This window comes from Equus caballus, chromosome 1 (genome assembly GCF_041296265.1).
Source record: "Equus caballus isolate H_3958 breed thoroughbred chromosome 1, TB-T2T, whole genome shotgun sequence".
NCBI lineage: Eukaryota > Metazoa > Chordata > Mammalia > Perissodactyla > Equidae > Equus > Equus caballus.
The window spans coordinates 83,486,056-83,500,379 of record NC_091684.1 but is presented as its reverse complement, the minus strand read 5'-3'; the positions used below and the strand labels follow the sequence as shown (position 1 = coordinate 83,500,379).

Sequence of the window (14,324 nt, the reverse complement as noted above, 5' to 3'; positions counted from 1 at the left end):
CATTGCATCTGCATATACATTTTAAAGTCAGACTTGTTAATTTCCAAGAACAAAACTTGCTGGTGGATAGCAATTAGGGTTGCACTGAATCTACCATTCAATTTGGGGAGAAATGAGGCTTCAAAGTCATCAAAACAGTAAGGATACTTTTCCTTTATTTTGGTTTTTAATGTCTCTGAATTTTGTGATGTAGTTTTTGGACTTCTAGAACTTACTGTTTTAGTGCTACTGTAAATTTAACAGGAATTTAACACAGTATTTAAAGTGAACATCTTGGTAAAATTGATAAATGTGCATAACCATCACTGCAATAAAGATGGTGAACCTAGCCATCACTTGCAGGGATCACTGCCCTTTATTGCCTGATGTCTACTGACTTGAAAACAATTATTTCCTCTATTTTGTCAGTTTTCTTTTTTCCTGGTTTTTTCAGGCAGGAGGGTAAATCTGGTCTCTGCTACCCTATCCTAGGTGGATACAACTGTCCTCGTATCACTTAATTTTCATATTTGCTGTTTATACATAAAAATACAATTTTTCTACAGTCAGTTTGTTAAACTCACTTATTTCTAATAACTGCTCCATAGGTTTTCTTTGACTTTTCTATGTATACAATGATATCACCTGCAAATAAGAAGTTGCACTTCAATATTCCCAGTTTTTATGCCTTTTTTTTTTTTTTTTTTTTGCCTTACTGACCTAGCCAGAGCCTTCAGTTCAATGTTAAGTACAAGTGGTAGTAACAAGCATTCATTTCATTATTAATATCAGGAAAAGATATTTTGACATTTACCTACTTAGTATTATGTTTGTTGTATGTTGGTTTTATTTTTGATGTTTCATTCTACTCTCATTTAGCTTTGTTCTGTTTTTCAGTCATGAATGGACCCAGAGTTTTATCAAATATGCTTTCTGCATCTATTGTGATAATCATATAGCTTCACTTATTTTTTCTAACACGGTACATTATGTCAATTTACTTAAACTTTTAAATATTTGTTCTGAAATGATTTCAAACTTCTAAAAATGTTACAACTATAGTGCCAAAGAACTCACATAGCTCTCCCACTCAGATTTTCCCAACGGGGCACTGCATTTCCTCCATCTGTCCCTTGCACACTTGCTTGCAATCTCTATACACACACACACTTATTATTAGCCTTTTTCTAAAGCATTTGAAAATAAGCTGCAGACATGAGACTCCCTTATGCCCACATACTCCAGTGTATATTTTCCCCAAACAAGGGCACTAACCTACAGAACCAACCATCATCCAAGTCAGGAAATAAACATTGATAAACACTACCATAAAATCGATACACTCTGAATTTTGCAAACTGTTCTAAAAATGTCTGTTTTTCCTTTTTAAATATCTTCAGTCTCCTCCAAACAGGAGCAGTCTCTGAGTCTCTTCCTTTTATGTTCTTGACAGTTCTAAAGAATAGAGGCTTTACATTCTGTAAAATAAGCTTTCCAATGGGTTCATCTGATGTTTCCTCATAAGCAAGCTCTGGTCACACTTTCTTGGCAAGACCACCACATAAATGATGCTGGCTCTTCTCGGTGCATCTCATCAGGTGTATGTTCCCTACCATTGGTGAGGTGAACTTTGATCACCTGATCATGTTGATGTTTGCCAGGTTTATCATAAAATCACCACTTTTGCCTTTGTATTTGATTAGTATTTTGTGGGGAGATAGTTGGAGATTATGTCAATAACCTGTTCTTCATCAAACCTCTACCCACAAACTTTAGCCTATGCTGGCAACTACCTCTCAAATCAACTACCACTCTGATGGGGCCAAAGAACATTTTCCTTTTCCCCTTATTCTTCCTACATTTATTAGTTGGCATTCTACTGTAAAGAAAAGCTTTTCCTTCTCCTCCATGGATTTGTGCATTTATTTATTTCAGTATAAATTATTAGATTCCCATTTTATTAAGTCTTTTGTATTCTGATGTTATCATTATTTAGTTTGATGCTCAAACTGTCTCAAATTTGGCTAGTGGAACCAAGATGGTTCTTTTGTCCTTTTGAATGTCTCCATGTTTCTTTGAACATTTTCTTACTGTCTGGTAGATAAGATGATTCAGGTTCATCTTCTATTTCTCCCCATCTCTGACCTGGAATCAGCCATCACTCCAGAGACCTGGTCCCTTTTTTTGGTGGAGGATAGTATTTAGAAATTAATAACATGGCACTTGGTGTATAGACCACTACTGGGGTGTCATTGTATTAAGCCCTCTCAGTAGACAGATCCATAAAATACACACACACACACACACAGTGTCATTATTATAACTAACCATTTCTGTGTATTTAAAAGACACGAGTTACATTCCAATGCAACACTCCAGGGTTTTCTAACTTTCTCCCTTTCCATATTTATAAATTCCTTCTCCAAAAGTGAGAAACCTGGCTCTCACCATCCTCAACACATTTTCTTATTTGCTCAATGTTACCAATATCTCAGCCATACTGACCAGCTCTCCCATCTGCCCTCAGCACTCTGGATGCAAGTGGGCACATCATCACATGTCTCTCATCCTCCATGGCAGGCCTGTTCTGACTTATCCACTCTGGGAAGAGAAGGCAGGAGTGAAACACAGACAGAGCAACAGGGAAAGGGGAATGTGAAAGGAAGAGGAATAGGACGCCAAATTGATTGAATTTTAAATAACAAATCATCCTTTGATTCTTCTAATAAACATTACTTGGTAATGATATATTGCCCATGGATATAGCTGGGTTTTTTAATTTTAGAATTTTGCATCTAAATTCATAGGATATTGGTCTGTAACTTTACTTTCCTGAAATGTCTTTTACAGGTTTTTGTATCAAGGTTACACTTTACTCAAAAAATAAATTGGAAAAGTTCCATCTTCCTTCCTCTGGAAAAGTTTATAAAAGGTTAGTATTATTTCTTTCAAAAATATTTGGAATAACTGCAGCAAAGCCATCTGTTCTTAGAATTTTCTTTCTGGACAGGTTTTTAAAATACCACTCAGGTACTGTTTGCAGTTTTGATAAGGTACAATCTACCTCTGGTATGACCTTGTGCTTTTATTGATAACATGGTGTGTTCACCAAGTACCCATCCTACTGGCAGTTCTTGAATACTAATTATTTATTTCTCAGTACTGAAAAAAATCTACTTATGTTCTTCAGTTTATTTTTCTGGGCTCCTGTCCCATGCTGAGTTAGTCTCCTGAAAATTTCTTGGGAAACTGGCTATGTGTTTGAAGCCTCTAATGTTCCAAAAGTTTTCACTCCAGCTTGACTGCCATAGTTCTGTTTTTTTCTGGCTTTTGTTCTTCCCCCTACCATGCCCCTCAACAAGCTATAGCTCTCTGCCTGAGCCAAGCTCAATACTCAGGTTCCTCCCTGTAGCCAGAACTGGCAAGTGCTCCCAGGTAAAACAGCTGCATATTGCCCACGTACTCTCTGTGTTTCACTCCTCTCCTGAATTTTACCACTCTCGTCTTTGCTTCTGCGGCAATAGGTTGCATTTAAATAGATGCTTTTTGTGATTTGCTTTTCTAGCTATTCTCAGTGAGTGCACTGATCTGCTGCAAGCTACTGTATCGTACCCAGTAGGAGAATCTATTCATGCTCTTTCAGAGCTCCATATTTAACACTGTATTTGTCTGTATATGAATGTCTTGTTTTTCTAAAATTATACCACATATGAAACCTGTGTTAAGTATGCAGAGAAACAGAGTTGGGTGCAATAAGTCACTGAGAACAGGATAACACTAGGCCAAACTGTTAAACATCTGCCAGGGTGGAAACCACCTATGTTACATACTCACTCACTTCTACTACACCCAATAAGTTGCACGCAAGGCAACCCACCTTGCCCCTTTGATATACCATTCCATGACAGGCCCCTCAAAATTAGTCTGCTCCAGAATTATTCAAAAGTCCTGCTGGCAGGCTCCTGTCCTATGTATGTCACCAGACCAGGATATCTCTCTTTCCATCTGGATATCATAAAGTTTTCCTGTTGGCAGGTTCTCTTGCTAAATGTCTTCTCTGCTTTTGCATATGCCTGATAATAAATCTTTGAACTGCTTGCAACCACTGGTTCCAGTGTGGTGTGTTTTCACACCTAATATCTTAAACAGACAGGAACAGCAGACCCAGCAGGGAGCCATATTGTGTTTTAACAAAGTAAAATGCTATTTATAAATGAAAAACATTCTCCACATTTCCTAAATTGCTAGATACCCTTCAATTCAAAATCTGACATTTTAACTTAAAGCTTCCACACTTTTTAAAAAGTTAAAAGTATTTTCTCCAATAACTACTATCTGATGTCTACTGAGATGCTACTTCAAGCATTTCACATAAGTCCAGTAAAATATCACCTCAATAGTAAATGCTTTCCTATAGTTTCCTATAGTCTGTGCATTTTCTCTGGCCTTTGGATGAAGTCTTCTCTACCCTACCCTGTCACGTTCCTGACAGAGGTTTCTACCCTGTGTGATTTCGCTGATGTTTAGTGATGCATCGCTTTGAGCAAAAAGTTCCCTATATTCAATTGCTAACAAGTTTTCTCCACTCTGAGTTTTCTGATATACTATATGGTTTAAATTCCAGTAGAAAATTTTCCTATATTCAATATCTCCATATTATTTTCTCCCCTCTGAAAGATATCTGCTATACTGTGAGAACTGACTTTAGACCAAAAGTACTCTCAAAATTATTATATGAACAGATGTTTCTCCCCTTTTGTGTTTTTCGTTCTATAAACTCTTGACTTCACCCAGAATGATTTCCTTCATTTATTACATTTACAGAGTTTCTCTCCAAATGTGTTCTCTGATGAACAGTGAGTTTTGACTTCACATAGAATGATTTTCCACAAACATTACATTCATAAGGTTTCTCCCCCGTGTGTGTTCTATGATGTGCAATGAGTTTTGACTTCACACAGAATGATTTTCCACATTCATTACATTCATAGGGTTTATGTCTTATGTGAGTTCTCTGATGAACAATTAGGGCTGACTTCTGACGGAAGTTTTTCCCACATTCTTTACATCCAAAAGGTTTCTCCCCTGTGTGCCTTCTCTGATGTTCTATGAAACCCGAGTAATAGCAGAAAAATTTTCCACATTCAATACATTCATAGGGTTTCTCACCTGTATGAGTTCTCAGATGTTTAGTGAGGGTTGACTTCTCAGAGAAGGATTTTCCACATTCAGTACATTCATAAGGTTTTTCCCCTGTGTGAGTTCTTTGATGTTTAATAAGGTCTGATTTTCTGAGAAAGGCTTTCCCACATTCATAGCATTCATAGGGCTTCTCCCCTGTGTGTGTTTTCTGATGTACAGTAAGGACTGACTTAAATGAGAAAGCTTTTCCACATTCATGACATTCATATGGTTTCTCCCCTGTGTGTGTTCTCCGATGTTGAGTGAGGGTTGACTTTTCACTGAAGGATTTCCCACATTCCTGACATTCATAAGGTTTCTCCCCTGTATGAATTCTCTGATGTTTAATGAGGTCCGAATTCTTGTAGAAAGTTTTTCCACATTCACGACATTCACAGGACTTTTCCCCTGTGTGTGTTTTCTGATGTCTTGTGTGGGCTGACTTCTGGTTGAAGGTTTTTCCACATTCATGACATTCATAGGGCTTTTCTCCTGTGGGTGTTCTCTGCTGTACACCAAAGACTAACTTTTCACCAAAAAAGGTTCCACATTCATTATAGTCAATTATATTGTCAATTGAGTGGGTTCTCTGAACTGGAATGAGGTTTGACTTCTCGCTGAAAGGGTGAACACTCCGATGTTCAAAGAGAATGGATTCCTCAAAGAAATTTTCTTCACATTCATTAAATTCACAGTGATTCTCTCTTGGATATGTTCTCTGATGGGCAATGAGAGATGACAAATCACAGAAAGTTTTCCCATATTCAGTGTATTCACAAGTGTTCTGTCCTGTGTAAGCTTTCTTATGTACAACAAAGAGTGAATTCTCATGGAAAACTTCCTCACATTCACTGTATTCAAAAGGTTGCTCCAAAACTTGAATATTCTGATGCTGCACAAAGTCTTCATTGAGACAGAGGCCATTCCCATTTTTATTATATTCATAAGGTTTCTCTTCAGAATGAATTTTTTCATGCTTATCATCATGGGGCCATTTTCTACCTTTGTTAAACACACTGAACTTCTTTCTTGAATAGTTTCTACTGCTATTAGTTAATTCTGAAATATAAATAGTGACAACAAAGATTAGTTGACAAGAATATTTAGGAGAAACAAGAGTTAGCATTAGATTTATGGGAGTGGATCAATTCAGAGCATTATCTCTTCATGCCTAGATTATGACAACAATGTACACACTTCCAATCTCATCTCTCTTTTCCATTCTACAGAGCAACAACAGATCAAACTTCTGAGAGCTCTAATTCATAAAGAACAGTACTATAACCCAAACTCTAATTCCCTATCTAGCTTTGATTCACTAGGAACAAAAATATGCAACAAAAGAGCAAAATCAATGAAGAGTCAAACCATCCTTGCCACAGGATCAGATTTACAGCTTTATTCTGGTTATGGTATTTTCCCTTTATGCCATCAGAGTTGTTCAATTGTGGACCTCTCCTGACCATCAAACCCTGTTCCAATGCTTTCTGGCTTTCCCACAGACAAATCTCATCCTAATATTAGTCTTCAATCCTGCTTTTATATATATGTTTCTACATCTCTGTACACCATGAAAACCTTAAGGAATACAATTCTAAACCTGGTCCTAGAACTTTCATTTACCTTTAAGGTTTTTTGGTTACACATGCCTGTTTTTTATTCCTCTGCTATCTACAATACTGTATTTCCCTGAGTCTAATGTCCTAAGAACTGACAATATTTTTTAGAAAGCTATCATTGAAGCAAACATATCATTACATCTGGATTCAGATTAGAATCAAGCCATCATTTAAAAAATCTAAAATTAATGTGTTTTGCTCTGGGTAAGCCCAGTTGTTTGTCCCTCATAAACTGCTCATTCTCACCTACAATCTTAAACTCACGGTTTTTCATTCTGTTGGCTTAGAGTCCAACAACGTTTTTTAAAAGCTGCCTTCCCAAATCTCCTCACCACTTTCAGCTTCATTTACTAAAAAAATTGAAAGGACTGTTTCATATAATTTATTTTAACACAAATATGAGGTGAGCTGCATTGCTGTAACATTAATAGTCTTTGAGAAACACCAGATATTAAAATATTTCAAGCAGCTGTGATTTTCACTCATCAACTATGTTCCTGGCAGCTATAACTCTATGATTTTCTTTCAGCACTCAGAATGGATATTAAATCAATGGTATTTAACAAACAGTGTTTATCTGAATTACCTGGAGAGCTTTACGCAACACAAATTTTTAGGTTTCATACTTAAAAGATTTAGTGAACCACTAAATGTATTGTTTTTTTAAATACTTCTGTATAAAACAGCAAATGTGGTAAAATGCTAATGAATGAACAATTCAAAAAAAGCATATATAGAATAACATATTTAAAACTTACAGTGATATTAATAGTATTAGTTTATTATGAGATAAATGTTACTAACAAATCTATGTACACCCCATCATAAATGTCCCGTTTATCTTAGGGCTTGATGTGTGTGTCTGATGGGGATGACATGAGATTGGCTTTCACATCCCATGATTAACTTTTAAAACGGGCATGTGTGACTTCTGTTAAGACACAGACAAGATTTTTCAGTGTCTATGTCAATGCATACTTGACAAATCAGAATCTACTGCTTGATAATCCAGCATGTATACTAAGAAATAATTTGTGGTAATGCTTTCTGAATTATTATGAAAGAACTCTCTACATCTGGCTCCATGGTTAAGCAAAATCATAAATAATATGTAATACTATGAGATGAGAGAGTGAAACCAAGATCTTTCTCTTTGAGAAGTCTCAGTAAACTATCATGTACTCTAATTATATGACCAGGAATGAATTTCTTGATGAACAAATATGGAAGGAGAAATGAGCTGAAGCATTTAATGAGTTTTTCTTGACAAAGAAAATTTGGGCTAAAAATTATAAAACGTACGTAATAAAAACAAGAAGCCATTACTCTGTAAGGCACCATTTCCAAATTCTTTGCTTTCTGCTTAGGTTTCTCATTTCTAACCTCCACATTCCCTAGTGAGTTTCCAGTAAAGTCTTTTCTACTTCTGTGTCTTCAGATTGTACTTTGATTACTGCAGTGATTTTATTCTTTTTTTCCAATTATTTCCTGTGATATAACACAGCTCATAATGCATCTTCTTGTGGTCTTATTATCTCTTTCAGAATCTCTTATGTTCCTATTTTATGTTCTTGTACACTAGAAGCCATTATTTCATTGAGTTAATTTATATTAAAAATTAGTAACAATATTCAGGTATTCCATGGCAACACTTCTCAGGTGAATTATTTTTCACCTGCCACTTGCTTTTCCTGTCTCCTCCTGTTTCTTGTAATAACTTTGAATGCATCTTGTGTTAGTTTCTTTTTAACTACTCAGTATTGAACGAGGTGAGTTTTTCCTGATCCAGCTATTTGCAAGACTTTCCCATGAGTTGAACTGAGGGCTATATTCCAACCTGGCAGGAATATTTCTTATGACAAGGGCACAGTCTTTACTACTCTCCAACAAAATAAGAAAAGTCTTTGTTTTTTTCAAGTATCAAGTCTTTTTCATTTTCTACTACCTCAGAGATAGACTGCATCTTTCTAATATACTTTGTGTGTCTGAGTCCTCATGTAACCCCAGCCCTCTGCTTCTCAGGAAGAAACCCAGTACAGAGAGCTACCACTATCCTAAAAGTCCTTCCTGATGTTCTAAAAGACTGGGTTGAACAATTCGAGTTCTATCTGAACATGACACCTCCGCACTCTGCAGTGCTGCAAACACCTCTACTTCACTTTCCACTGCTACTGGCAACCCTTTCACTTATTTTGAGATTCGGAGCTAAACTCTCTGATAGTTCTTTCAAAAGTGGGGTTTGATTTGTTTGTATCTCTTACCACTTGTTGTATTCTTGTTTCAAAAAAGTCAAGGTTAAAATACCAACTTTACGTTTCCATCTTCAAATCTGAGGTCCATTGACTTCTCCTTGAAATACACTCTTCTTTTGGCCTCCAGAACATCACATACTCTCAGTTTTACTGCATCCTCAGACTCTTCCTACAGTCCCCACTGTTCAATCCTTCTCCTCCTCATCACTTTTAAACCTTGTAGTGCCACAGGATTCAGCCACAAGATCACATCTCTCATTTATTTATACTCATGTACAAGAAGATCTCATGTAGTTCTCACAACTTTGAACATCTTCACACTGCTGGCATCCACACTTATCTCTTTAGTTCTGCCCTAATGGAATGCATATTGTCATAAGTAGTGTAACCTCTAAATAAAGTAATTTTTACAAATACATAACTCATTAAAAGCTAATAGAGGCAAAAAAATATAATAATAAAAATCTAAAAAGAGACGTGAACGAAGGAATAGGAGAATAAAGAAGAAGTGGTACAAAAAGACAAGAAACAGCAAGATGTAGGCTTAAACCTAATTATACCAGCAAACATAAATGGACTAATGAATCTAAATAAAAGATTTAAAAAGTCACAGAAGAGATTTAAAAAACAACTATAATCAGCTTATAAGAGACACTTTAAATATATGGACATGGTAAAGTAAAGGATGTAAAAGGATATATCAGGTAAACTCTAGATAAAAGAAAACTGGTGTCGCTATGTTAATATCAGAAGTAGATCTAAAGGCAAAAGTGCCACTACACATATCAAGACAGGCATTTCATAATGACTAGAGGCCATTCAAAAGTGAGATGTGACAATCCGAAATTTCTCTTTGCCTAATTAATATAGCCTCAAGAATTATCATAGTTGGAGACTCCACAACACCTTTCTCAGTAATGGATAGAACAGCAGACAAAAGACGAAAATTCAGGATACAGAAGACCTGAACAATATTATTATAGAACACTATACAAAACAATGACAGAATATACATTCTCCTCAAGCGCACATGGAACATTTCAGAAAATAGACAATGTCAACAAAGTTCAAACAACTGAAATCATACAAAGAATCCTCTCTGTATTAAACTAAAACTTGAGAACTAAAGGATAAGTAGAAAAGAACAATTTAAGGAGCAACTCACTTCTAAACAACCCATGGGTCAAAGAAGGAATTGTAAAAGGGGGGACTTTTTTCAAAATACCCTCCATGGCAGCCTTGCAGCCCCAGCTCTGCCCCACCCAGGATCTGGACAGCTGAGATTGTAACCCTGTCAATGCTGATTTTAGCTGCTGGAGTTTGTGCAAAATTTGCACTAAGAAAAAAAAGGGGGAATTTTTTAAAACATCTTTGTATTGTTTTGTGGTTACTACATCTGAATATGTGGCATAAATTAATTTGACATAAGTCCTAGAGATGGCCATCCCAATCTGGAAAATAAGTATTGATGGATGAGGATTCAGTACCCATGCCAAGAATTTTATAGTACTGGAGACAGAACAAGCCTCCATGATTGATGCTTTTTGCCTATAGTGGCCTAAAAGAGGCTTACAAAGTATTTTTGCCTAAGAGCAGGCAAAGGAGACAGCATGACCAGGGAGGCAGCCTCCAGATGGAGATACACTTTGGGAGCTGCCTTTTGGAAAAGCAATGTTGAGCTTGCTAATGCGCTCTTGTTAAAATCCGATGCCTGACTCATCAGAGGCTGATAATAAGTCAACAGCCTGTTGCACCCACTTTTGGGTGGAACAACTTGGAATCTACAATCGACAAGGTGAAAAACACTTTTAAAAAGAAAACCCTACAGGAAAGGCCTTGCTAGCTATCCATCCAACACCTGGAGTCACAGAGGTTTTCCCTAATGGCCTGCTCTGCTGTGGCCTTCAGCTCTGCCAAGCTATAAGCAGGTATGGCCATCCTGCTCAGTGGCAGAACTCTGACACCCCTGTGGCACAGGGAGCTGTGGAAACATCACGGATCCTGGCAGAACTGTCTGGGTCACTTATTAACATAGGAAGGGCTTGTTCTGATGGAAGAGACTGCACAACCCAGATCACAGAAGCTAACTGCATCCTTAGCTTGTGATTCCTATGGAAGGCACAAGATGGTGGGGAGGGCCACCCATTCCTAGAGAATGAATCAAATCTGAATTTTAACCCCCTCTAGAGGATACTTCACCACTGCTACCTTTTCAACAATGAGCAGGAATGAGTCTGATTCTATTTCTCTGACCTCTTTCTTGGTACACACACCTCAGCAAGAGACTCTGATTATTAAATGCAGCTGTCCTCAGAAAGGGACAGTCCCTAGGCTGCTTACCAGGTATGATAAGGACAAAAGAGGCGTGTGGAGGCATAGTATATAGACCAACTTTGAAAATTTTAAAAATTCAAGATCTCACCCTGATCATTCCCCTGAGCATGACATGTCTCTTTCTCTTAACAGTAGCAACTCCAGGTCAGAGACTGGCCAAAAGAGGATTCAGAATTAATTCTGTTTAAATTGTATGAACATGTTTTTCTGTTAAAGGCTTGGTCTCTCTTGCACCCAGACCTTCCAGATGAAAGATCCAGGTGAGAGTAGAGGACCACTGGAGAAAATGTGAAGTTTCAGTTACCAATGAGACACAGGGATTTTATAACAATGGAGGGAAAGCAAAACCTCTGGCACCTGGGAACATGAACCTTTATAAGGGCACCGGGGACAGGGTAGGTCGTTGCTCATCTTTGTCCTGCAGAACTGCTCCCAGAGAACTCCTTCCAGAAGAGAAATGCCTTTGCTTCTCTCCCTAACTGCCATCCATGCTGCTCATCCCAAGTGCAAACTGCAGTGAATCCCTGCCATTCAAACTGGCAGCTGCTTCCACCAGCCCTGCCTGATGCTCTGACCAGCAAACCACAGAACCCACATTTTCCTGTGGAACACTTCCAGACTGGGGGGAGGGAAAGGGAGAGGCAGAGGAAATGGTGTCATGGACAAGCAGGACTGTTTGGAACTGACTGCCTTCAGGAGGCCCTCTGAAACGAGGACAAAACTGAGTATCTGGCCTGAAATGGGGGGTCTAAAGTCTATCAGCCAGTGAGAGGCCTTCTCGGGGAGCTCCTAAGAACTGCAAAATCTCTATTTCCAGGTGTACCCTCTGGGATTGTGCTTCTTGTGTGTGTGAAAGTCAGGCATTAACTTACAATTTAAGTAAGATTTGCACCTATGGTAGTTATCAGAAATATTCAAGCATCTGAGGAAACATCTGGCAGTGTGACAGACCTCAGACATGTGCTCTGTGAGCAGTTCTACCTACAGTGCAGTTACTCTGTTGGAAGGAGGTGTGGAACTTGTTCTTGCCTTTAGCTGAAGTGATCCATGACCCTGCCTCAGCTGGAAGGCATTCAAGTCAGCTTCAACTGACTGGCCAGAGTTGTGTGGATGAGACAACGTGCCACAGACTTCTTCCTTGCAGGCCAAGGCAAAGTCTGGGTAAAATATTACTATGTCCTGTCAGATCTGGATTAATGTCTTGGACCAGGTAAAAGGTTAATGAAAAAACTTGAAGAGGAAACGATCTGCCTCCCTAAGATAGACCTTTATGGTTAAAGACTAAAACGAAATGAATGAAGAACGGCACATATATAGAAAAACTGGCCAGAAGCACCGATGCAGAAAAAAGATGAGTGACATTGTAGGACTGTAGAGAAAAAAATTTTATATTTCTGCACAGTTAGGACTTTTTGAGTGAATCTTAATGAAACTTGGCAGCTAAGGGAAAAGAATGAGACTTGGAAAGTAATTTCTGACCGATTAGATAGCAACGGAACGCCAGGGAGGCCAGGGAGGTTTACACTTGAGTGGGGGCACTGAAACCTGGGACCCCTGGTGGTATAAATCCTTGGGTGTAAAGCTGGAGACAATGGGCTTCTTTTTCTCTTGAAGAAATTTATTTACAGTCCAAAGGGTTAGAGTGAGAACTCAGGACCCTTCCCAAGGGAGCAAAGGTTTTCTCTCTCCTTTAAAAGGAGAGGGGACAGCTACCTCTCTCTTCTACAGAAACACACCCACATTAAAGTTATCAGTGTTCTTCCGCCACAATACCAACTCCAAATGCTTGTATGGGACACCTGGCTTCTGTCTCAATGCCCCAGAGTAGGAAACTGAGTACCTCGGGATCACACAGTCGTTACTTGAGTTAAAATAAATAATAATCCATCTGTTCTGTTCCAGAAACCTCATGGGTGGTATTTATGGTAATATTAACAAAGATAAATATTAAAAATTTAACAGTTTGAAATTTAAAATCTCCACAAAGCGCTAACTTCAGACCCAAATCACTTCACTGGTGAAATCTTCCAAACATTAAAGAAGAAATAACAGTCTTACATAAAATCATCCATAGAATAGAAAACATGAAACACTGCCCAACTCATCTTACGAAAGTAGTACAGCCTTCAACCCCAAGTCTGAAAAGATTACAAGAAAAGACAATGAAAGGAGAATTTCTTTCAAGAACACACACACAAAAATTCTACAAAGAGTAAAAAACCAAATTCAGTGATTATAAAAACAGCAAAATACATTATGATCAAGGAGGATGTATTTCAGAAATGTCAAGTTGGGTTAACATTTCAAAATCAAACAAGATTACTCACCATATTAACAGACTAAGAAAAATCATATGATTATCTCAAGACATGCAAAAAAGGCATTTGAAAAACCTCAATACTCATTCATGACACACACAAAAAATAACCTCCTAGCAAACTAGGAATAGAAAAGAACTTGCTCAAAACGATAAACAGCATTTACAGAAATTCTTTGATTAAGATCAAAATTAATGGCAACATACTGAACAGTTTCTCCCTGAGGTCAGGAACAAGACAAGGACATCCACTCTCACCACTTCTATACAACATTTCACTGGCATTCTTAGCCAAGTACAATAGGCAAGAAAAAGAAAAAGGTATAAAGATCAGGAAGGAGAAGTAAACTTGACTTTATTCATAGATGACACAATTGTTTACATAGAAAAATTTTAGGAAATCTATAAAACAACTACCAGAATAAGTGAATTTACAATGTTGCAGGATACAAGGCCAATGTGCAAAAATCAACTGTTTTTCTATATAATAGCATTAAACAATTGGAGAATAAAATACTATAAATAGTATAAAGTAAAAATGAAAATAGTATAAAAGAAACATAAAATACTTAGGAATATATTTAATGAAAAAATGGGCTAAACAGAAAACTAGAGAACCAGGGAGAAATTAAAGAAGAGCTA

The 14,324-nt window shown here is 37.5% G+C and overlaps 1 protein-coding gene across 23 annotated transcripts in view; it reads right to left on the bottom strand.

Moving 5' to 3' along the window:
* Positions 1–14,324, bottom strand: part of LOC100056446 (zinc finger protein 37A) — a 72,303-nt gene that overhangs the window by 37,662 nt on the left and 20,317 nt on the right. For 12 of the 23 annotated variants that reach the window (XM_070228504.1, XM_005602648.4, XM_005602651.4 and 9 more), the window contains one exon: positions 2,291–6,219. In XM_070228504.1, coding sequence (XP_070084605.1) covers positions 4,766–6,219 — 1,454 coding nt within the window. In that variant the 3' untranslated portion in view covers positions 2,291–4,765. Of the gene's footprint in view, positions 1–1,205; positions 2,158–2,290; positions 6,220–14,324 lie in introns of those variants that run through there. The other 11 variants (XR_011423579.1, XR_011423580.1, XM_070228549.1 and 8 more) reach the window with 3 other exon arrangements.